The sequence below is a fragment of the Phoca vitulina genome, unplaced genomic scaffold, assembly GCF_004348235.1.
Source record: "Phoca vitulina isolate PV1807 unplaced genomic scaffold, GSC_HSeal_1.0 scaffold65, whole genome shotgun sequence".
NCBI classification, from domain to species: Eukaryota; Metazoa; Chordata; class Mammalia; order Carnivora; family Phocidae; genus Phoca; species Phoca vitulina.
Genome location: NW_022589768.1, coordinates 2154462 through 2178926, shown reverse-complemented (window position 1 = coordinate 2178926; position 24465 = coordinate 2154462). Strand labels below are relative to the sequence as shown.

Genomic DNA, 24465 nt, shown 5'->3' with positions numbered 1-24465 from the left:
CAGGGAACGAATAGGTAGAGTGTGAAAGCAGAGACCTCCAATCTGCCAGTTATTCGATCACGTCCACGTTCCATGTCTCAAGCTGCAACCATCTGATCCCAAACAAGCCACGTCGACAAGCGGGCGACGGTTCACTTACGTAACCATTGGGTTACTGCTGTATATGTAGAGTATTCCCAATTTTGATATTATAAATAAAGCCAGAACAAAAATCTTCCTCCATGCTTTTTTGCCCACATCTCTTGTTCCCGTAGGGGCGTTTCCAGAGACAGAATTACTGGATCAAAGGGGATAACTGTGTTAATTTTTGCATTTCAGAAAAGCTGAATTAAATTACTCTTTTGCTGGCAGTGAATGAACTTGTCTTTCTTATCATACCTTCCCCAGCATTGTACATGATTGATGAATTAATTCAGGGAAATACAAGGAAGCTGTTAAAAGTCATGCGTCCAGAGACGATTTTACACCATATGGGAGCGACTAAAAATACAGATATTGTATTTTTTACAATTAGAGACAAGTACAAACTCAATTTTATTTAAATGATGATGTGGGTGTGGTGTATTCTCTATTGGTCAGAAGAGCAATTTTAGAGAGAAGGATGAAATTAATCCTCAAGTCTCAGTATTTTAACTGAAAAGAAGTTTTTTGTTTTGTTTTGTTTTGTTTTTTCTCCTCCCCACGAAGTCTGATGGACGTCAGGCTCCTCTTTAAGACAGCTCATGGGGCACTGAGCCATGCTTTCTGGTACCTTCACCACCATGGCGTGGTGCCTCCAGAGCTCCATGATGGGGACGAGACAGGACAGGAGACTTTCAGGGTCCTGGTCCAGAAGTGACACACGCCATTTCTACTCAGGACCTGTTGCCTAGAGCATACCCTGGGACAAGGCTCAACACAAGGCAGCTAGGATGAGCACATGGATGTCCTTTGCCTCCTTGGCCTCATCTGAAGTGGGCTTTGGAAGGTATGTCCTCCATGGGGGCTGCAAACTTGCCTTGACCCGTTAGATGGTTGGTTGGGGTCTCAGGGCAACCACAGAGTTAATAGTCTCAAATAATCACAGGCTTTTTAAGGCAGGATCTTTTTCTTTATTTTTTTATTTTTTATTTTTTGGCAGTACAACTCAAACTCAGTAGTCCGTTCCACGTCCAAAAACCACACCCGTTGTTCTTTCAAGACTTGCTTCCCAGATGCGCTTTATTGCTTCGTGTCATGCCCCTAAGACTCTCTCCCTCAGTGTCCAAGTGGCGGCCTTCAGACGACCTGCAGCAGTAGGTGTGACCTTTACGGACCTTCTCATATTTGCTCTGAGACGCGCCAGCCAGAGGGAGATCTTCAGTAGGTGTTCGAGCCACGCCTTTCATCTGCCTTCTGCCCTCATTCCAGCTGGGCACCACTCAGGGCACCACACCCTCAATCTGGCATTTGCCTCTGGCCACTCAAGGTCTTCCTTAATCTTCTTAATCTTCTTACTTGATCATTTAGAGGCAGTGGATTTTTTTCCAATTTTCTTCATTCCCTTTTATTTCTCTTGGAAATTCATCAATTCTGGATGCTCCCATCTTCCTTTTTACACCTTGTTAAATGGCCTTGTGACAGGCAGCCCACACTCGCGGGCTCTGTGTCCCAACCTCTTCTCCGGGGGCTGCAAGCTCCTCGGGAGCCTAGGTGCCTTCCGACTCATCACGGCAGACTAGCCTCATCAGGATTTTACCAGTGCGCAACAGGGGCTGCTGGTTTCCTGGCTTCTGGCTTCCAGTAGCCTGGCTGACGGATCAGTGCCATGTACTTCTGGCTTTTGTCACGACAGCATCTTACTTCTACTACTAATTTTGAACTTAGAAGGAGCTAGGGTATATCACTGTCCCAGATTAACCCCAAAATTCGGGAGCTTAACTGCACAGGTCACTGGCTTGCTCCCATCAAGTCTGACAGGAGTCCCTGCAGCATTCCACGGCATCTAAAATATACATTAAGGAAACACACTGAAAATCAACAATACTTACTTTGTGTTCCTCAATTTTTCACCATGAGTATTTATTACTTTGTGATCAGAAGAAAACCACAAATACATCAATGGACAGTTCAGGAGCTTGGGGGATATGGTTCTTTTTTTTAAGGCTTTATTTTATTATTATTTTTTCATTTGAGAGAGAGAGAAAGAGGAGGGGCAGAGGCAGAGAAGGAGAGAGAGAGAATCCTCAAGCAGACTCCCCACTGAGCACAGAGCCCGACGCGGGGCTGGATCTCACCACCCTGAGATCATGACCTGAGCCGAAACCAAGAGTCGGACGCTTAACTGACTGAGGCACCCAGGTGCCCCGGGATGTGGTTGTTAAGAAGTGAACTGACTTTATCCTTGGCAATCTGTATTCTCTATATGGGCCTTTCACGAAGCAGTCTCACGATTCTGCGTACTGTAGAGCCCTTGTCCACCGAGCTGGCCTTGACCAGGTGAAGTCTTCCTCATTCCCAAAGCATCTGGGAGCCCCTCCCTCCTCTACTCTGTGTCACTGCTCTTTACGCAATGCTGGCATTTGGATATGGTAGTAATGTTCTAAAAATATATTCGTGTTTCCATTCTGTTTCTAGGCGGCCAGAGGTTGTGCACCTGTCTGGGGATGGGAGCAAAGGAAAACGGACGGGGGCCAGGAACACAGTCAAAGCAAGCCATCCAGCTTGTGACGTGTCCCGTGGGATGCTGGGGTCTCCTGCCACTCGGCAGTCCTCTAAGCCAGATTTGCTGCAAGAAAGTCCTCTAAGCCAGATTTGCTGCTACAAAAAACCCAATTGGTTTTTTACCCCCACTCCTCCCTGGCTTATCAGCAAGCACGTTCAGATGCAAAATCTGTTAGTTTATTCCATAAGGTAGAAAAACTACCTCTGGCCTCAGAGGAGATGCTGTGGCCTCAGATGCTGCCCCACGGGGAGAGGGGAGGTAGGAGAACAGGAGCCCACTCCTCTGGTCCCAGAGGACAATGGACGTGAGGGGAGATTGGCAAGTCAAGGCTAAAGGGTCTGATATGTTGGTCCTGAGGTTTTAGAGGAGGTAAGGGAGGCACTTTTGCCCAGTTCATGCTGGGCTCTTCGCAGGGAGGTGATGACCCGCACAGCCCGGAGGGAAACCACATCACAGTGAACGGGAGCTGCCTCAGGACGCAGGAGGTGGCCCCCGAGTTAAGCAGTCATGAGCGGCTACCCCTTCCTCTGCGCCGTGCGTGGGATCAAGAAGTTCCAATATCCTGAAAAGGACAAGCCGAAGTTGGTTGAGAATTTGGCTGGGGGAGCTTGGCCAGAGAGTTTCCTGCTTCAGGGACAGAGCCGCCCGTACCTGAAGGCCTCCGGACACCTACAGGGCTGCCAAGAACTGAGGTGACGCCAGGTCAACCAGTGGGGACCGTGAAGTCCTGGCCAGGCCAGCAGAGAGACCGGATCGCTGACCACTCCGGCCACACACTCCCGTCACCAGGATCCATGGGATGTCGGGAGGGAGCTGGTCACCCCCCAGCAGCCACCAGTCCTGGATGGTGATCAGGGCAGGGCTCAGCGAGGATCTAACAGGGCCACCCACCAATCCCAGGACCTGCCTTCTCCCTGCTGCCAGACACACCCAGTAACCCGGTGCACCCCAAATGCCATCTCGGGGTAGGGAAAGACAGCGGGGACAAACTTAAGAATCAGCATTCTTACCTAAAGGGACTCTTTGATTTATTGCATTGGAATAAGAGGCAGGGCTGGATTCTATCTAATTAGCCGCATTCTGGCCACCCCTTTACAGGAAGGTAGGACTTCAGGAAGAAAATCATAGTGGCGACAGAATACAAGAGTCCTCCAAATTGTACTACTAAGTCAGTGTTCCAGCCCGGCCACATTGTTACGTATTCCACAAAATCATGAGCTCTTCAGCCTCAAGAGCTGTGCCTCACTTACAAGAGCAGGGAGATCCTGGGGAGGGACACATAGGAGAGCAGGGAGATCCTGAGGAGGGACACTTAGGAGAGCAGGGAGATCCTAGGGAGGGACACTTAGGAGAGCAGGGAGATCCTGGGGAGGGACACATATGAGGGCAGGGAGATCCTGGGGAGGGACACTTAGGAGAGCAGAGAGATCCTGGGGAGGGACACATAGGAGAGCAGGGAGATCCTGGGGAGGACACTTAGGAGAGCAGGGAGATCCTGGGGAGGGACACTTAGGAGAGCAGGGAGATCCTGGGGAGGACACTTAGGAGAGCAGGGAGATCCTGGGGAGGGACAAGAAGGCAGGGAAGTTCAGAATCCTTGTGGACAGGAACCAAGATTGAAGGTGGGCATCGGGACCAGCAAGAGTGGAACAGAACAGCACGCAGTGGGCGGCCGGCGGGGTGTGAAGCGAGGCGCCCACCAGGGCGAGGGGGGAGTGGCCGCACGGAGTCACGCGTGGGGAACGAGCGCTCCCTCCTCCGCCCGGTGCACACGCGTGTGGTGAGGACCACACACAGATCTAAAAGGCATACGTCAGCAAGCTGCCCCTTGGACCCCGACCCCTGCACACAGCCAGGGGCTGGATGAATGAATGAGGACCTGAGCAGACCTCAGAATGAAACCATTTGATCGAAACAGCTGCTTGGCCCCCCATTTTTCCAGCATATGCATATCAGTTAGTCGGGCTCCCATCCGGCTTCATTTGAAAGCGCCGTCTCTTGGCGCACGCCACCTTCTGCAGAACACGCTAGGATACGAGCCGTGGTTGTCGGCCGCCCCCCACATCGACACCATCCCGTCCAAAGGCTTTCCTTGAAACTCCATGTCCTTGGCAAACTGTAGAATGGGAACCAGAAAGCCCGGGGGATGGAGGAAGACGTGGCATGAAAGAGAGGCGAAGAGGGAGTGATTGGAAGGAACTCCACTTTCCGAAAAGCGAGACTTGCACAGGAGCGTCAAAGGAGCACTGAGCCGAGCAAGGAATGAAGACGGTCGCCCGGCAGCCCGCTCGTCCCGGTACCCGGGTGTGCAGGGCCCCAGGGCAGAAGCACAGCTGAGCCTCAGACCCCGAGCTCAGCGCTTCAAGCTCTCCCAGTGGCTCATTCCCTGTCACAGACTCAGGGCTGCTGGTCCAGGCCTTCGCGCTCCCTCCCTCCCCCCCATCCCAAGTATGACGATCCATTAAACACTGCAGAGGAGGTGGGCAGCTGGATCTGGCCCCAACACCAGCCTCAATGGAAGATTCCTCCGAGGTCCTCGTGCAAGCGTCCTGCTCGGTCAGCACACCCCGGAGAGAACCTCCTGGACCAGGCTGGGGCCTTGCCAAGCCTGAAGGACTCATTCGGCCACTCAACAAACACGTGCTGAGCATTAGCTAGATGCCAGGCACTGGGCTGCTCGTTAGGGACCCTGCAGTGAGCAGCCCACGGCGGCCCCTCACAGGACCAGGGGGTTAGCCTGGTGTCCATGTGCTGGGGTGCTAGGCAGGGGAGGGGTTTGAGGAGAAAGCACCTACCTGCCTTGATGCTAAAAGAGAGGTAACTGCACTGGGCTAGGTCTGCACTCCCAGATCCGGTGGGACTCAAAGAATCCATGATGCCTGTGGACCAGATGGGAACCATGCCTGAGACAGGATGTGGGATCACTTGAGAGGGTGTCCCGGAAGAGTAAGCAGACCCCAGCAGGAGGAACCCTGAAGCATGGGGGATGATAGGGGCTGAGAGTAAGCCTTGGGTTGGAGGCAGGACACATCTCCTTCAACAGGAGAGTCTAGGTAAGACCCCAGGAGTGGGAGATACCCCCAAAACTCAGCAAAACCCTCAAGGCAGACCGTCACCTTGGCCATCTGTCAAGGCCAGAGAACCCAGAAGCAAGGTCTCCCTGCAGTGCCTGTCAGGAAGAGACCGTCCCGATGTCCTGAAACCCTTTGCTCCCCCTGAGCTGCAACCCCAAAGTTCGGACACTGCCCTCGGTAAGACGGAGGAGAGGACGCACCAGGGCGTCCTGCTGGCATGGAGTCGGGCACAGAGCAGGAGGGCAGGCTCACCTCTGCAGCCTGTCAGGGACTGGGTATTACAGGGGAAATTCGCATGGCACCTGCTGAATGGAGTCTGTGTTCCAGTGTTCAGCAACGTAAAATGGCCAAAGGACACTCTCCCACCGTAGGGACAGCAGAGTATTCATCCAGGGGTCGGGAAGGAACCAGCCCCCAGGGTAGGATGAAGGGAGAGGGAATGATTCCATCCCTGGCTTGTTCGGGGCTAGGACCACGTGGGAAACCAGAGGAGGAGAGGCGGGTAGGAAGGGAGAGGGGGAAGGAGGATGACAGAGACCAGATGAAGGAGGCAGAGCTGGCAGGGATGGGCTCCTGGAGAAGGGGGTCAAGAGAGCGAGAATGGGGGGGAACTGCCCATATGCCAACACCCTTAATTCTCCTTCAGATAGCCTTTCCCCTTGTGGCGCGGACTGTCGCATCCTGGCCACGGTCCCTCTGTGTCCCGACTGCAAGCACCTGAGGCTTCCTCCCCGCCCACTCCACATCTGGGGCCAGGAAGCCGGGGAGCCAGGCAGCCGATGCCCAGAGCTGCCCTCCGTCGGTGGCAGGTGGGGGTGAGGGTCCGTGCTCACCCCTCAGGCGAGTGCCTGAGGCTCACCCTGTCTTCCAGTTTCCTCGCTGGGATGGGGTCCCACGTGCCCTCTGTGTCCATCACCTGCTTAATCAGGCACTTTTCCTGACCTTCCTCCTTCCCTTCTTCACAGCACCCCCGATTTACTCAGTCAAATAAGCTGCTTGCATTCCCATTGTCACAGGGTCTACTTCCTGAGGATCCCAGACTAAGGCAGGCCCCATGGCCACGGCCACCCGGTCGGCATGGGGGGCCTCTAACACCACCTGCTTTCCACCCCCCAGCCATCTCCCACAGGCCTCTCCTCTGCTGCATGTCCCTGACACGTCGCCATGGCCCTTCTGGGGAAGATGGGAAGGATGTGCAGCCACGAGGCCTCTCCTGCCACCGCCCCGGCTCCCCCGCCCCGAGGAGATGATCTCTCAGTTTGGGGGATCCCACCAGCCCCCAGCGAGCCAGGCCGTGTCCTGGGTGGGGGGCGGCAGCAGGCCCTGGCGCTTCAGTTCAAGGGTGGTGCTGCTTCCTGCCCGTCTGGGAGCACATTCAGGAGACATGAGCAGATGTTTGGCAGATGTTCAACCTTGCTCACGTCAGCCAACAATAACACAGCCCAGAGACGCTGCAGGGCGGGCGGAAGGGAGGAGGCTCTTGCCCAGCAGCTGGGGACAGCCAGAGGAGACAGCATGCCCACTCGCTCTGGGGAGGAGATGGTGTTCCTGTGCGCCTGGCCCGCTGTGAGTTAGAGCATGGAGCGCGCGGTGCCAGCGTTCTGGGGTGGAGCCCTGGGTGGGTCTGCCCGCTGCACTCAGCTCCCAGACAGAGCCCAGAACCCCAATGCTGGGCAGCCTGGCCCCCCTACGGAGCCGGGAGAAGCTGCAAGAACTGGGGTCTTTCAGAAAGGGCAGGCTTGGGACGCAACTAACTAAAATATGGCCCCTGGCCCTCTCACGGATACACAGGGGCATCTCTAAGCTCTCTCCACCGGACTGGGCACAATCCCAATCTCACTTGGCACAGGGCTCCGGAAAGCCCCTACTGATCAACAGAGCTGGTACCCAGGACGCACCCCCGCACCATCAGTCCGGGCTTGCAGGGGGCGGCGGGGGGAGCTCCTGGCGTGCCAACGCAGGCTGCAGGTGCTCAGAGAGCTGAGCCTTTTCAGAAGAGCGCTGCCTATGGGCCCACCATGGGCTCCTCGCAACCTGCAGTCCTTCTCCATGGTTCCTGTCACCGGTCCCCGCTGCCCGGGACTGGACAGCTCCGGAGCGGAGAGGATCTCCTTGCGCCCTCCCTCCCATTCGTTCAGTCGTGCCCGGCCACGGATAGACACACACGCGCACACGCACATTTGAAGCAGGTCTGAGCGTAGAACTTGAATGCACACCTGTGGTCGCTCCCCATACGCACTGTCGAATGGATGGATTTCCTGTCTTACTAGGGCCAAGCTTCTGGTGCCGACAGCTCCATGAGAACCCTGGTCGCCATCTAGCTGTGGGACCGTGGAAGTCACCACACCCCTTCGAGCCTCCATCGGCTCACAGGGTAAAGATGGGGCCCCCAAATCACCTGTCTCACGGGCTCACTGTGCACATGGAGTGAGACGACCCGTGCCAGGAGCTCAGGGTCCCCATGGAGCTGTTGGGCCCCAGAGTCAGGCCTAGAACCACGATGCCCTCCTGCCTCTCTCACCTGCCTTATCTCATTGCATTTGACCTTCTAAACAACGCGAAGAGGAAGTCAATAACCCAGCAGAAGAAGCCGGGGCTTGGCACCAGAACCTTGGCCCCAGAGCTCGGGCGAGGCTGGAAAGGAGCAGCGAGGCCTCAGATCTGCTCAGACATCACGCTGCCATCACTTAGGGAGGTTTCGGAGCCCCGAGTCCCCGGGCCTGGGTTCAGAGTCCAGTGTCCTGGGGAGAACTCCAGACTTGGGAGGGGATGTCTGCCAGGAGTCCCAGAGGGGCTGTGCCCCTGGCAGGACCCCTCGGGATGCAGATGTCCCGTGCGCCGTTGGGAAGGAATTGAACTGATACCCCAACCACAGCGCTTTTATGGTTTTTGCCCCCCTCTTAAAATGTGCATTTTTAAAACTGGAAACTCCCTAGTGTTTTGAAATTTAGCTCAACGGTTGAGCAATTGCTGGGCATTGACTCCTCTGCGTTTTTTCTCATTGACCCCTTGTGGCCACTCGGGAAAACTGCAAGACCGAAGCTCCGGAGGGGAAGCTGGTCTCTCCCAGGAAACTAGCAGCTCCCTGGACTCCCGCCCCAGTTGGCTCCCCTCGGGGCCATTGTGAGACTCAGCAGCCCAGACCTGTCCTCCTCGGTCGTTGGCACCCAGAGTCGGGTCTCGGGGGCTGCCCTGCCTCGCCCACCCCGCCCCTGGGCCGTGGTCCTTCTCTGCTCTGGGTCCATCCCCCCACCTGTAAGAGGACCGGGGGAGGCCCAGTCGGCTGTGGTCCCGCCTGCCTTCCAGTCAGAGGGAGAGAACACGGCCCCCCAGTCTTCATCCGAACATGTTCTGGGATGCTTAGTGGATACTCTCTTGCACTAGAAGTTTCTTCACATAAGAGCCCACCTGTCCTTCCTACAACATGGTTTCCTCCCAGGAATGCAGCCAGGCTCTCCTTATGCCACGCTTCCACGATAACTGAATTTAGGTTGAGTTATTATCAAATCGATTAATGATTCTAAATGGTTATGCTTGCAAACGAAACAGCTGTTTCCCTTTTAAAAAGCTCCAGGTGACAGCAAGAAGTTAGGGATGGAGAAAACAATGTTTCTACTAGTTTTGCCTTTGATGAAGGGATAGTAGAAAAAAATGAAATCGTCTGCTAGAGCCCGCTGGAGTGCTGGCTCTGCGGTCCCCAGGCTCAGGCCTCCGGAGACTCTCGCCGACTGTGATTACCGACCCAGAAATGACCTTTACTCCCCCTGTACCTCTCCCGCCCCGGGAAGCCTTCCGTTCTGGGCCCATCCACCCCCTTCCTGCTCAAGACCGCATGGTGACTCCTCGCCCACCTGCTGAATGAAACGCAAACTTCCACACTCTGGCCCTCCCCCTTCCGTGTCTTATGCCCCTCTGACCCTCTCTTAGCCGCGTCCCAGCCCACGTCAGCCCCTGTCGGCTGGCCAAGCACATCCTGCATTTCCCCAAGGCAGCGGCTTCGGCTTATGCTGGGGTTTTGCAGAGAATCCCGTTGTTGCTGCGTCTTATCAACAGGAGAAACCGCTCTTCCTCTCGTAAAGCAGCACGTCCCCAGCTGAGGACCTGCAGGTAGGAAGGTGTTTATTCCCCCCCCCCCCCGGTCCCCCTAGGTCCAGCTCAGCACCTGGTGTAAACCAGTCAGTGAGCTCTGTTGGATTCGACTGAATGCACAAAGATCTGCCGTGAGCGGGAATGAAGTCCGGGCTTGGGACCAAGCGTGGTGACAGAGACAAGATCACTCCATGGCTCAGACGCACACTTAGCTAAATTTACACAGGAGGGCAGAGGGGAGAGGGGGGCACGCTCACACAGACCACCTGCTGCCACGTAACCGGGCGCATCCAGAGCTGCCCTGACTGCCCGCTTCACAGATGGTACCCCGATTCTCAGGAAGGTGACCTTCTCGCAGCCAGGAAGTGGCCAGTCCTAGCCACTGGGCTGTCGGGCTCCTCCATGGTCGTCCTGCCAGGGAGTTAAAGGCACCATCAATCCTAAAGTTGTGTTTGCTGCCAAGCACTTAGCTCGGGTTCGGTGGGGCCAACCATCCAGCCGATGGCCGCACTGGGCCCAGGAAGACACCGTAGCTGGGACGCTGCTGCATCCACGGAAAGCAGCTTCCACTCCGGACCAGACATCCCCGGGCACCACCTCAGCTTCCCCGCACAGCCGCTCGCCCTCCTGTGTTCTGACTCTCCAGGATCGGCACCCTCTCCAGACCTGGGATCCACCTTCTTGTCCTCTCTTGGCCTTAATCCACCAGGTACGGAGTCATCTCTCTCTCTCCCTCCCCCTCCCTCCACCCTGGATGTGTCTCTCATCCTGCCTCCTGACACTGCCCTAGTTCAGAGCCTCATCTCTCCCCCCAGGACCCCTCTACATCCCTGCCGCTTCCATAATAATCTCTCTAAAGCAAAGTCATGCCACTTCCCTCCTCAAGCTCTTTCAAAGGCTGACTATCACTTTCAAGATAAAATTCAAATTCAGTCGCAGGATATTCGAAACATTGGACGACCCGCCCGGTTTTTCCTGAATGTCAGTGGGCACCAACCAAAGCAAACAAACTCTAACCACGGTGTCCTGAAGGCCCCTTGAGGGGCCGGACGTTAACTCTTCAGTGGCTGGACCGTAGTGAAGGGCAGGGGTCCCTCCAGGGGGACCCTACGGTGGCCAGGGGCGCCTGGGGGACTTGGGTCAGTGGCCAGTTTCCAAGCAGCTTGGAGATGTTACGCTGCTTCACCTGCCAGTGCATCCCTGCTGGGTAACTGCTGAGCATCCACTGTACTCACAGCCCACAGCAACCGGCCTCTTGCTGAGTCCCCGCTTCCGGGCACAGCTCCAAAGGCCGCACTCCGGGGACACTGCGGCGTCTTCTCCATATTCCTGCTCCGGTGTCATCTGGTCCCTGGGCGTGAGGGATCGCCCTGCTCCTCCACGTCCTCCATGGCCTGGAGCACTCTGCACATGAGCATGCTGGCCGTCTCCCCCCCGCCCCTCACTGCAGGGTCTTGGTCTCAGTCCTCACCGTGTCCACCGCCCCGGCAAGAGAGCGGACACTCAGGGTGCGATCCACAGACCTTGTTCAGGTGAGCAGGAGAGTCCTGGGGCCAGGGGAGCCTGCAGTCCTCGACTTGGGGCAAAGCTAGGGAACATCAGTGACTCTCAGGCATTTTCTGCATAAAAACCAAGCACGCACAGCACCCAGCCCCAGCAACTGTCATTGTAAACCCTCCACGGTAAGTTGTGAGCACCAGCGAGACACATGGACACACTTACATGTGTGCATTTAAAAATTTTACCCATGCCCATTAAACTACTATGTACATTTAAAAACTAACATTTTGAACAGTGGAAAACACACATTAACGCGTTTTAAAGGATAAGATAATGATACACATAGACGTTCTAAGCTTTTCTTCTCACATCTCTCTGGGCCACCTTGTGTGTCCCCCACCCTGGAGGCCACTACTGAGATGCTGTGTGCCTTCTGGGCCCTGTAACCACGTCCAGATCAACCTTGTCCTGGGGGCCACTCTGCACAAAATTCTAGGTTTCCACCGAAGCCCAGATCAGATGCTAAAGGCAGATTATTCATATACCTGGAAATTACCTTAAAAGCACATAATGTGTCCTCTATAGAAAAAACATACATAAATAGAAGAAAGACCCCTTTATAGCATCCTCTGGAGATGGGAAATAAATATCTAAAAGATCTAGGGGTGCCCAAAATGCCTTTTGTGCTCCCAGTGGACGTTTAGCCATGTCTGGAGACATTTCTAGTTATCACCAAGTGGAGGGGTGCCACCGTCATCCAGTGGGCCGCGGCCAGGGATGCTGTCAAACGTCTTACAGTGCACAGGACAGCCCCCCGCAACAAAGAATTATCTGGACCAAACACCTGAGAGTACCAGGTCCTCTACTTTGGCGAGGAGGAGGGTCTGAAGGACCCGACCAGCTCCCACCCCACCCTGCGAGGTAGGAACTGTGTGATCGTGAGCGGATCACTTCACTGTACAAGCCTGCTGCTACCTCTGCAAAGGGTTTGGACTCATTCCCCTGTCCATCCCTTTATTCACGCAACAGGTACTTCTCAAGAAATGGGGTACGGCAATGAACTCTATCCGGTCTAAGCCCGGAGAATAGTGAGATTCAGTAAGGAAACTGATAATTTTGTAATGTGCTCGACAGACCCAGGGCAGCGGTCCGATGTGACAGCACGAGGTAACGGTGGGCCCGAATTCAGTCATGCCAGCTTCCCAGCTGCTGGGTGTCTTTCATCTACACTAAGATGCGCAGGGATGCCTTTTTCGGAGTTTAACGTCTCTCTGCATTCAAACGACTGTGCTTTGCCGTCACATTCAACCATTATTGACGGTAACTGCAGTCATGCAAACTTGGTCAATAGTCCTGGCACTAAAACCCTATGGTGGTTCTCAAGATACCACCGACGCGTGGCTCAAGGCAGGAACGTGAGTCCTGGTGTCTGGAAGCTTTCTGTGGGCCCCTTTTACGGTAGGAGCAAGAACGCGCCAGAATTGGTCCAGATGCTTGCAGATAGCTTGACCTGTTGAAGAACGCCTTTCCCCAGATGCAGCCCCCACCAACCTACTCCCAGTCCTGGTTTCACCCTTAGGAGACACACAGGCAAACCCAGCTCTGCTCGCCGGCCAGTGGTGCTCAGCCCAGGCTGTAAGGAAAATAAAACAGTGAGTTTTCAAGAATATTGTTACCTCAGCCCCCTGGCACTTAAGTGAGAATCTCTGGAGGTGGGCTCAGGGCATCTGTATTTTTTAAAGCCCCACCCCCGAAATTCTGATTTGCTGGTCTGGCATGCAAGTGCGCTTTGGGCGTGTCTACACTGTTCCGGTGATTCGGAAGTGCAGCCCGGTTGAGACTCACTGAGGAAAGCCTTCCCTGACCACCCCCCGAGGACCCACTGCTTCCTCCTCTGCCTCCTACCGCAGTGGGTCTCGATCTTGGCTGCCTGCAATCCGACCATTAAGTCAGAATTTCTGGGCTGGGGCCCAGGCACCAGCAACGGCTAACGTTCTCCGGGTAAATCCATGCACGGCCAGGGACAGGAACCACCGCCCTGAGTCCTGCAGCACTTGCCGGCAAATGCCTCCTTCAAGAGGGTCGATCCACATTGGCTTGAGGCAGCATCTCTTTAAAACACATCTACACCACTTGAGACTTACTGTCTGCCTTTTTTTTTTTTTTTACAGATTTTATTTATTCATTTGAGACACAGAGATACAGACAGAAAGAGAGAGCATGAGCAGGGGGAGAGGCAGACAGAGAGGGAGAAGCAGGCTCCCCGCTGAGCCAGGAGCCCGATGTGGGGCTCGATCCCAGGACCCTGGGATCATGACCTGAGCTGAAGGCAGAAGCTTAATGACTGAGCCACCCAGGCGCCCCTCTGCCTCTTGGTGTTTTTACGTGAGAGACAGCCATACGACTCAGCTTTACCTGCAGGGCTGGGGGACTCTCCATCCTACAAGAACTCCTTACCTTACACGTCACGGGGATGCCACAAAGAATGAAGATGAGCAAATACATGGAAAGATACATATTTATTTTGTCAGGAACTTTCTGATCACATAGGTGCCGCGGCTAATGTGCCCATTTCAAGGATTAAAGAGATTGTGCCCTTTGAAAATCATTACTCAATAGTGTGACCAGTCAGGTAGAGGTCCTGATCCCCCCTAAGTCAGAGGTAGAAACAAACATACAAGGGGGGAGACATTTAGCTCCAAGGTCAAGCTACAGCTCACAGCTACACATTGTTGATTTCTTAGTACACCACGTGGTGGGGAGAAGGGCGGGGGGGTGAAAGGAATCCCGTGTGGTCTGATAGCTTGTAGAAGCCACTGCTAAATAGGATCTAAAGTTCTTCAGGAATTAATAATCAACAAAGGAATATCATCTGTCACCTTCAAATACCACTTAGGAGCTGCTTCTTGGAGCCAGTTTGTCCTGTGTCCCAGGCCCCCACCACAAATTCAATAATCTCCATATAGCCTTTGTTTTAACATAGTGTTCAGGTACTTCTATGCCTTGCTTAAAAATAGCTTGGGGCACGACCTGGCAAAGCTAGGTTTTTTGAGCGCGCGCGCCTGGGGTCACTGAGCCCCGGGGTCTGCGCCCTGTTCTGGGGCTCGGGTGTCCCGCTCCAGGGCTCGGGCGTCCTCTGCCAGCGGCTTGGGCACCACGTCCAACATGGTGGACGAGTCTTTCCGGGGGTTCCCAGTCACCAACATCCAATGGTTCCTCGGCTTTTCCACTCTGTGTGAATCCAGATGTGTGTGAGCAGCCACCTCCACTTCCTTTCCAAAATAGGTACTGGGGCAAGAAAGAACGGACACTGGTTGGAAACGGAGTAGCGGCTCTGGGTGAGTAACTCTGTCCGCCCCGCACCCCAAGCCTCAGACTCGGGCTCGGGGAGGGTGAGCTCTGCGGTATGTGCTTGCTTGCTGGACGTTTGACCCTGCTCGGGCAATGATGAGGAGCACAGGGTCCCATTATAGCTAAAATCCTCTTGTCCGGGACGGACTTGTGGGACATGAGGGCCTCAGGTAGGATTTGTCACACCATTGAGTCCTTTGTGACAACACTTCATCATCAAAGGACTTCTTGTGTGTGTGGCCACACTCTTTGAATCGAGCTGCTTGGGGCACCTGGGTGGCTCATTCAGTCAAGCGTCTGACTCTTGATTTCAGCTCAGGTCATGGTCTCAAGGTCGTGAGATCGAGCCCCATGTAGGGCTCTGTGCTGGGCATGGAGTCTCCTTGAGATTCTTTCTCTTCCTCTCCCTCTGCCCCTCCCCCACCAAAATAAATAAATAAATAAAAATAAATCAATCGAGCTTCTTTGCTTATAGATACATCCCGCTCCCCTATTCATGGCATCTTGCGGAACCAAGCAACATGTACCTTAAGAACAGGTGTCGGTGGGCTGCCAGTCCCCGATTTGTGTGGCAGTGACTGATGAGAACTTTTGCATTTGCCTTTGAAGGTGAAGAGAGTGTGTTATTTGCATTATGAACTAAGGCCTCCAATTCCTAAAGGCAAACATTTGGAAATACACTATATATTCGTTTAAATGTAGTTAAAAAAAATAGAGAGACAGAATAACCTAGAAGCCAAACCATAAGGGATTGATTACATACAGTGTTGCAGGTGCACACAGAATGGAACATTCTAGAATCACTCAGAGCCACACTGGAGAAGATCCTTCACAACATGAGATATAATCAGTGGTGAAGATAAGGATATTGCTGATGTCCTATTTTGTTAAAAGAATTTAAAATTAAATAAAATAAAAAGACATGCATGGAAAAAGACAGAGATGATAAACATCAGCAGCTTTCTCTGGAAGGTGGAATGAATTACTGGTTATTTGCATATTATTTGTTGTGCTTTTCTGATTTTTCCTTCAGTGAGCATATATATTGTTTATAATCAGGAAAAAAATACATACTATTTCAAACTCCTGGCTCATGGAAGCTAAACACTGTGTGAGGAAGAACAAAGCCCTCGCTCACTCCAGTGGGACTTACTCGGCATCAGAGGATGCCCACATCAGACCAGGCCACCCTGCACCCACGAAGGGTCAGAGCAGAAGCAAGACCGCTCTGTGATCTCCTCCAAACACAGACTAAACGGGCGCCTTGTCCAAGCGGCAGACCACCCGACACCCGCCCCTCCCGGCTAATGTGAGCGGAAGCTGCGTCCTGACTAAGGACAGCGGGAGCCTCGCTCGGGCCCCCGTCCCCCAGCTCAGGTGTGCTGAGATGCCCGTCACCGAATGACTCCCACTTCCTGATGGCATCGAGAGCAGAACCCTGCTTCCTGGGAAGCTCCCTAAATCCCCCAACCGAAGCCCAATTTCTGGGACGCGTCCTTTGTGCCACCCGCGTCCTGAGACGCGCCCCTCCGTGTGCCTCCAGGCCCGCGGCAGCAAGCGGGGGAGCTCACTTCTCCAACCCCAGCTGCTCCCGGCGGCTCTGGCTGGAGGGCACCAGCGCCTCAAGGTGGCGAGGACGGGGCCGAGGCTCCCAGGGTGCAGGCTCAGCTGTGTGCACGAGAGGCCTGAGCAAGTAGAGGGGACAGAGCTGCTGGGCCGGCCCAGTGCTTTCCCACAAGCCCAGCCACGACCACGACAACCAGGCTCACACTTGGGAGCCGCTGGGAGCCAGGCACTGTTCTAGTGAGCACAGTGAACGCACGGACCGAACCTCATCAGGCAGATACTATCATCACCCCCGTTTCACGGAGAAAGAGACTGTGAAGCTGAAGGTTGAAATCATGGAGATGGGAAGCAGATTCCAGGAGAGCAAAGCATGGCAGAGGCCTGCTCAAGAGAGCAAATGGGTCGGGCGGGCAGCAGTGTGCACCCTGTGTGTATCCTCCGCGCCAGAGGAGAGACCCTGCTGAACCCGGGTCCACCTGCAGAGCTCGGCAGAGAAGCGCACTGTGCCAGGCGGGTGCCTGGGGCCTGGAACTGGGGGGCCCTTTCTGGGTGGCCACCTCCGCCAGCCAACCCTTCCAATCCATGCCCGCTGCAATCCCACGCTCTCCCCGTGACTTCCAACAACCGCTCACTGCATCAGGAGCAAGAGCAATGCCTCTGGCCCGCCGGACCCGCCTTGCTGTGAGGACCGTGCCTGGGGCTCCAGTCCTGCGGGGCCCAAGCTCTGGGGAAATGCCCAGCAGTGAGAACGGCAATGAGAAGCCCCGACGTACAGACCCGTGGAAGGGCTCCCCCCGGGCTGCGCTCACCGGCACCGGGAAGCCTTCGTACTCCAGGCGGAGCTGGGGGTCCGGGAAGGCAGCCTGCCAACAGTTCAGGTAGGAGGGCTCATCGGTCAGGTACACCTCCTGGAGCCAAGACCTCTTGGACGACTTCAGCAGGGTCCTGTGATCACTCGATAAATACAGCTGAAAAGGATAGTGCGCGGATGAGCTACATCACAGAACCGGAGAAGCTGGGGGAGTGAACGGCCGACTGGCTGGGCGTCCGGCGCATTCAGAAGCAGTTTTGGAAAATCCCATTCCTGCTGATTGGGAAAACACTCAGGTTTCCTCCACTTTAGAAATGTCATCTCAGAATACTGAGGCCACCCGCCCCCCCCACATCACCTCCACTGCTTTGCCTTCCTTTGGGTACCAAACCCACTCTCTCCTCCTCATCCCGTCCCTGCTCCCCATCCTCCTTTTCAGGGCTCAGGCCGGGACCACGGTTTTACTTCTTAGAAATGGTGTTGCACGAAACTTGTTGCATGAAGGGTCCTCACAACCCACACCATCACAGCCGACATTCGCTGTGTGCCCCCGAGGGGGCCCGTGCCCCACTGGAGCTGACGTCCACACGTGGGACTTATTTCGGCAGCTATCTGGCCACCTGTAACTGGGGTGCAAGAAGCACCCCATCCTGCAGAAAAGTCGGAAACGTTAGTTCTTGTTAGTTCTTTACTGATTGACCCTTCACCCTGAAGCTGGAGGCTGTTTTTGCCTGTTTCTGCAGGTTTTCACGTGCAAAGCTGTGCCATGAGGCGCTCGCTATGGGGAAGGCAGAAATGAGTTACTCTCTTCAAGGCTTTTCCTCACAGGCAGGAGAGTGACGGAGGATGGGACTGGAAGCACCTGTAAACACCTGTGAGGTATGACTGGCCAGCAGAGGGGGGAAGGGCGGCAGGCAGGCACAGGTGAGGACAGATGCTTGCCCAGGGGCGCAGGAGAGGCTCCGAGGAGGAGGCAGTGTGGTGCTGGGAGCCTGAGGGGCTGGCTGCACGTGGACAGGGATGGCGGGGACACATCACAGAGGGTCTTAAATACCACCGTGAACAGCAGCACTAACCAAACTGAGCTCCTAGAGGATCAATCTGGCAGCGTGCATCTACCATGGTCTGAAGTCAGGACAGACAAGAGAGGTGAACCCATGGGGACCTGGACTGAGGTCCTGGCATTGGGGACGAAAAGACGGGCCCAAGAGCCCTATGAAGGGAGACCCATGGGCATGACCATGAGCTGGACACAGGCAGGGAAGCGGGACAGGCCCAAGACACACTTAGGCTTGACTCTCGGTGATCGGGGAAATGTCGGGGAGATCCAGAGCAACTGGAAAACCCAGACTTCAAATGGCAAAGAGCATCTACCTCAAACCACAAACACTGCTTTGTTAATGTAAAGAAAAATAATAATGAATCAGGAACAAGTCTAGAAGGCCGGTATTCCCAGATTTTTTTTAGTGACTGCCCCGGAAACACATGCTAATTCAAAGTTGAGGAACGGAAATAAGAGAATTTGAGAAGAGATTGAATCGTCATCCCTTGAGAATGAAAGCACCGTCTACGGGAAGTCATAAGAAAATCAACTGGAAAACCATTAGAAATAATAAGAGTGAGGGATTTCATCAGAGGTGAGTCTGAACATCATTGGCGTTCTTATATTTTTGTTGCAACTGACTAAGGGCCTCCCTACAAGGGGCATCCACAATGGAAGATACCGTGGGAACAACCTTAACGAGATCAGTGTCAAATCCGTGGGAAGAAAACCACAAAACTAGAAAGAATAAATGAGTAAATGGCGAGACATCTCAGAAAAAGAAGTGTCGTAAAGCACTAAATACGTGAATTTACATAATTTTCCAGTGCCAATCAAAATGCCACATGCATTTTTTTCCCCACAGGGGCAGAGGGATTTGCAAAAATAATTGCATTTAACTGAGAGGTTAATTCCTAATTCAATTCAAAGAAGTGTCATGAGAGAGAACTAGCCGAATGAGCTGTCAAAATATATTATTATATTGTAAAGTATAATTCTAGAATAAAAATACACAATTTGAGTTGAACGGGCTAAAATAGGAAGCTCAGAGACAGCATGCAGTGTGTACAGTGATGGTAAGCGGGGCATCGTGTGTCAGTGAGGGAAGGAACACTTATTCAAGAAATAACCCAAATGCAGCTGATTAGTCATTTGGGGGAAATCGCATGTCTGCCTCGGAACCCTGCATCAAAATAAATCTCAAGCAGATAAAGAACAAACAGGAGCAGAAGTTAAACTTCAGACACCGAGAAGTTGATACAAGTTCTTCTTTTTATGGTATCTCTGGAGCAGACTTTATAGGGCACTGAGCAATGGAAGGAATTACGAAGGAAAACACGGATACATTTTACTCAAAAATGTATTAGCACAACTATGCTTTAAAAGCCAAGTAGCCAAAAAAATAAAAATAATAAAAGCTAAGGAGCAAAATGGGTGGAAATATCACCAACAAAATGATGATATGTTATAATCTATGGAAGAACAGATACATAAACACAAGTAAGTACAGGGACAGAGGACAGATGATTTATAGGAGACAAAGATGGGAGAGTTAAGGACAGTATTGGGGGGAAGAGAAAAGGAGGGGGGGTGGAGAAAGAGAGAGAGATAGAGAGACCAGAAATGGTGTATCTGCATGTTACAGTGCTTGTAACTTTCCCTGTATTTTAAATCTGTTTTGGGAAAATAAGAGTGTAAAAGAAAATAAGCCAAAATGTTAGTAGTGCTGATCTCTGGATAACACAACAGTGATTTACTCCCCCTCTTTCAACAATATGGTATTTTCTGTAATTTCTACATTTAAAATCAGGCTGCGCTTACCACCTATGGTGTGTAGGGGTTTGATTGGCAACACTGATTTGTCTTGGTGGCATAAAAGGTAATAATGTTACCTCAAGCTTTGATTCAGTGAGAAATGGTAAGTGGTACCCATCCTGCACTCGATAGCTGAGCGACTTGGGGCAAAATCACCTGACCTCGTGCCTCAGTTTCCCCATCAGTAAAATTGGGGTAAAATAGTCCCTAGCTCAAAGACTTGTTTCGATGATTAAGTGAATAGATGATAGATAGATAGATGATAGATAGATAGATAGATAGATAGATAGATAGATAGATATGGCATGTAGTAAGGTATAATAATCCCCATTTTATAGATGAGAAAGACTCAAAAAAGTTAAATGACTTATCTGAGGTCCCACCCCATAGAGAGACATCTCAGCTAGAGTTAGACACAAATTTATCTGGTTCTGTGACCCTCCTAATCCGCAAGGGAAAGAAAAAGATCAAGTTAAAAAAAAAAAAAAAGTAGTTGTCGGGTAACATACCTTGCTAGCATTGGGGACATTGGCCCCTGTAAGATGATGATTAATTAATCCAACCATTAACTTACAGATGAAGGTGGCATAAAGTTTTGCTTTCTGTCAGCTGCATTGCAGATTTTTCTCCCTTACTCCTTAGCATCTAAGGGTATATTTTTGTCATTCGAAAAGCTAGAAGGAAAGAAGTGGCCCGAGAGCCGCAGGCAGGGGCTCGAGAAGCCAGAGGCGGAGCACGCACCTGCAGAGTCCTTGGTCCGCTTCCCTAGGTGGCCATGAGCCCACATGGAAATAAAAACTCCTGGCCCCAAACCGCCATGCACCGTGATGACTCACCATTCTGTCTTCAAATCCTCCCGTTATGGCAAGGCAGAAGTTCTGTCCATATCTAAGGACTTGACCCGCGGCACTTCTGTCTGCACTGTCAGTGAAGAGTAAGCATCATGTCAACTCCATTAGAATCGTTCTACATTCTATTTGTTTGCATAGGCAATTTTGTTTATCATCAGTTTTCTTGATAATGTATATTCACACACATTAACTGGTTAAGTGGCTAAACATTTTCAAAATGGTCCTTTCTTTGGGTTTTCAAATCCAGCTAGCACCCTGTCCCTGTCTCCTCCCACAGCCAGCGTGCGGAGCATCCCCTCTTTGTGAGCACGTCATGCTATCCTCCACTGAGGGATTCCGGTCGGGTGTGTGGACATCTTGATAAAGAGCCACACCTAATTAGGTGTATACACTTAATACAGTCTTCCCTCCTAATCCTCCAGGACACAGATGTTGTGGTCAACTTTTATTTGTCTTGACATAAACTATCAGTATTCGAAGGCACTCTAAATTAAAGACTTAAAGGAGGGACGCCTGGGTGGCCCAGGTGGCTAAGCGCCTGCCTTCAGCTCAGGTCATGATCCCGGGGTCCTGGGATCAAGCCCCCCTTCGGGTTCCTTGCTCAGTGGGGATCCTGCTTCTCCCTCTGCCTTTGCCCACCGCTCCCCCTCCTTGTGCTCGCTCTGTCTCTCTGACAAATAAATAAAATCTTTAAAAAAATAAAGACTTAAAGGACTGGCTATATTCTTGTCATCTGAACATTGCTATCATTATTTAATTAACAAAGTAAAAGCAATACTTTTTCATTGTCATTATGTATCTGTTCTCTAAGGATTTAGTTGCCTATTTCAAGATCTCAACTACATTTTTGGTAAATAATTAATTATAAAATAACAAATCCCGGTGCAAGTGCCCCCTTGCACAGAACTATTTTTGTTCTAAAAATAGCAACATTAAGCACACCGAAAACACTCAAATGAGCTCAAAGCATCCGCAGATGTTATTAGGAAAACCCAGCTTCTAGGCAGAATATGATTTTAGTTTCCTAGATCCAATACTTTTGAATGAAGCGTTTATAACTGAACACAAATTAGCAGTGATCCTGATGTTCAAGGTGAAGGGCGTGTAAAGGCCCCCCCAACAGTAATCCCCGGGGGAGACGGCAAGACGGGACCAGCACAGACCCTCTCCTATCACCTTTACCTCCAGACAGCACGGCTCCAGTCCCAGGGCTTCCTGAAGCTCTGAGTGAAAACATATTTATGATAAACGTGAGCTGAAAATTGAAGTTTCTCTACCTCAAAATGATAAAAGTGTTTCTGCCAACGGGGATCTTGGTTGGAGCTGCGCTCAGGCCACAGGGCACCTCTAAGTCGTCACTCAGGTGGGCTTTAATTTCATCCGGAGTCATGCCCAGGCTCAGGTCCCCGCCCAAAAACAGATCAGCTTCTGTCTCAGGGTAGTCAGGATTCACAAGCATCACTTTGTCGCCACAGTGAACGTATCCATCCTCAGTTATGGAAAGCTGCATCTACAATTTAAATAGTTTTTCAAACCAACCATGCACGTCCTCATCAGCCAGTGCAGAGACCCCTGCCAGATGCACCTTCTTTCCTTCACTGTCAAGGACCCATTTCAAGAGGGGTCATAGCATTCGGATGACTTGTGATAACTCAGGTTCCCTCAAGTCCTTCATTTTCTTCCTTTTCCTGCTGCCAACCCCCTCCCACTTTGCCAAAGTCCCCCCAAAATCCCAAACGAAGTAAGGAAATCACACGAGCTGACTCCACTATTAATTTATTCAAACTTCCTGGAAATGTCTTGAGCACCAACTAAGGGGCGTTTTACAGATTCCTGTACTGATCCGCTCATTTCTGATTTTGGAAAATGCGGGTAAACATAATTAAGAGCAGATTTCTCCTATGTTTCTAAAATCTTAGGGAATTTTAAACATTGTGGTTTTCAGATCTAAAGGGAAAAAAACCGGTATTTTCCAAATGATAATTCATTTATGGAACGTTTGCTCACTTAACATACATTCACGCTTAATTCGATAGAATTTTGAAAACAGTGCTTAAATTTAAAATTACCGGTCTCAAAAGATTCTCTTTGAGTCTCCTGTTTCTCTGTATGAGAAGCTGTCCCTTATCTCTCTTCTCCAAGAAGTCCTTCATGACCTCCTGGTGAAAGAGAAAATGAAGGAAACACAAAAAGTCTACAATAGTCCTCAATTTATAGACACTGGTAGCTTACAGGTCCGAAGCACATCAAGCTGAAAAGGCAAAATTTGAGAAAAAGAAATGTGAGCGTAATGGGAGTGGTGGAAATTGGTTTAGCTTTATTTTAATCTTTTTACTTCTTTGTAGAATGTTTGAAAAAATGAGAAAGACACACACAAAAAGACAAAGAAACATCCTCCTCCATTACTCCATCCAGAGACAATCATGAATAACATTTGGAGGCCATGTGTCCCCAGCGGAGGTCTCCCCTGGTTATCCACCCCTCCCCCCACCCCCAGCTAGATGGGACACCTGATGGCCCAAGGCCTTGTCTGAGTGTAATGTCAGGGGAAAGGACACCACAGGGACACCTAGGAGGGTGTGTGTATGATGGGGTGGGGAGTGGGGGGGCCTTCACATAGAGCCTGCCTCCTCCTCACCCCGACCTCAGCCTCGGAAACCCTGAAGTCTGTAGGGATGGAGAGAACTCGGTGGGGCACGCTAAGGGAGAGGCACAGAGTTTGGGAGACCAAGGGACCCCTAGAGAGAGTGGACGGGCGTGAGACCCGGGTTTGTGGGACAGCCGGGGAACCTCCCAGGGCGTTCAGATCCGGGTGGGATGTTAGAGGTATGGGGTGTCTGCTGGGTTAGAAAGGAGCCCCGGCCGCCGGACTTGGGGCGGGGCGGGAGGTCCCTGAGGAGCGGGCGAGCCGCGCCGGCCGCACCTGCGTACCTCCTCCAGGTAGATGTCCTCGTTCCAGTTGCCCATTCGCACTCGGGGACCATACAGGTTCTGCGCCATCCTGCGGTCTCAGCGGCCAGCGAGCCGGCTCCCTGCGACACCTGCAGTGTTAGCGTGCCTCGTCGCCATGACAACCGGCCCCGAGCGATTGGCCAGGTGCGGGGCCTGCTGGCCAATCAGCGGCAGCCCAGGAGCCTGGGGGGGGGGGGGGGGGGGGGGGCGGGGGGCCGGGGGGGGGGGGCCCGGGGGGGGGGGGGGGGGGGTGGGGGGGGGGCGCGTGGCCGGGGGTGGGGGGCGCTGGAGGGATGGAGGCGCCTGGAGTCCGTGATTTCCCCTGAATTTAATTGCAATGCAGGCAGGCGGACAAACTCCAACCCTCAGGTGCTAAACATTTAAAACATTTTTTCCTTCTTTCTTTTTTTTAATCCAAACGAAAACTGCCCTGCAAGTAAAGTATCCCTCACTTGTTGAGACAGCAAAGAGGAGCTTTTGAATGGACCCACCTTAACCCTAAGACAGTGCATCCTCCATGCGGAAATTTGGAGACCAAAGTAACATGGAGGAAAGAGGGAAGGGAGAATTACTCACGACGTCAGTGCCTCAAAAGTGAGAAATCTACCCCGTTAGCATCTTTCTGTTTGCAGGGTTGAGGCAGTCCTGTCTCTATGGGTTTTACAGCATTCCCCCCTCCTCCTCTTCCTCCAGTCTCCAAGCGACAGGACAAGCCTGTGGCTTGCAAGAAC

The 24465-nt window shown here is 52.5% G+C and overlaps 1 protein-coding gene across 1 annotated transcript; it reads right to left on the bottom strand.

Moving 5' to 3' along the window:
* Positions 1 to 13837: 13837 nt before the first annotated feature.
* CFAP161 (cilia and flagella associated protein 161) lies at positions 13838 to 23804 on the bottom strand. The gene is made up of 7 exons (XM_032392117.1): positions 23714 to 23804; positions 22852 to 22941; positions 22060 to 22292; positions 20768 to 20852; positions 17073 to 17231; positions 15225 to 15298; positions 13838 to 14634 (listed from the first exon to the last, which is right to left on the bottom strand). Exons 1-7 carry the CDS (start codon positions 23780 to 23782, stop codon positions 14415 to 14417), a joined length of 930 nt encoding a protein of 309 aa, XP_032248008.1. The 5' UTR covers positions 23783 to 23804; the 3' UTR covers positions 13838 to 14414.
* Positions 23805 to 24465: the final 661 nt, after the last annotated feature.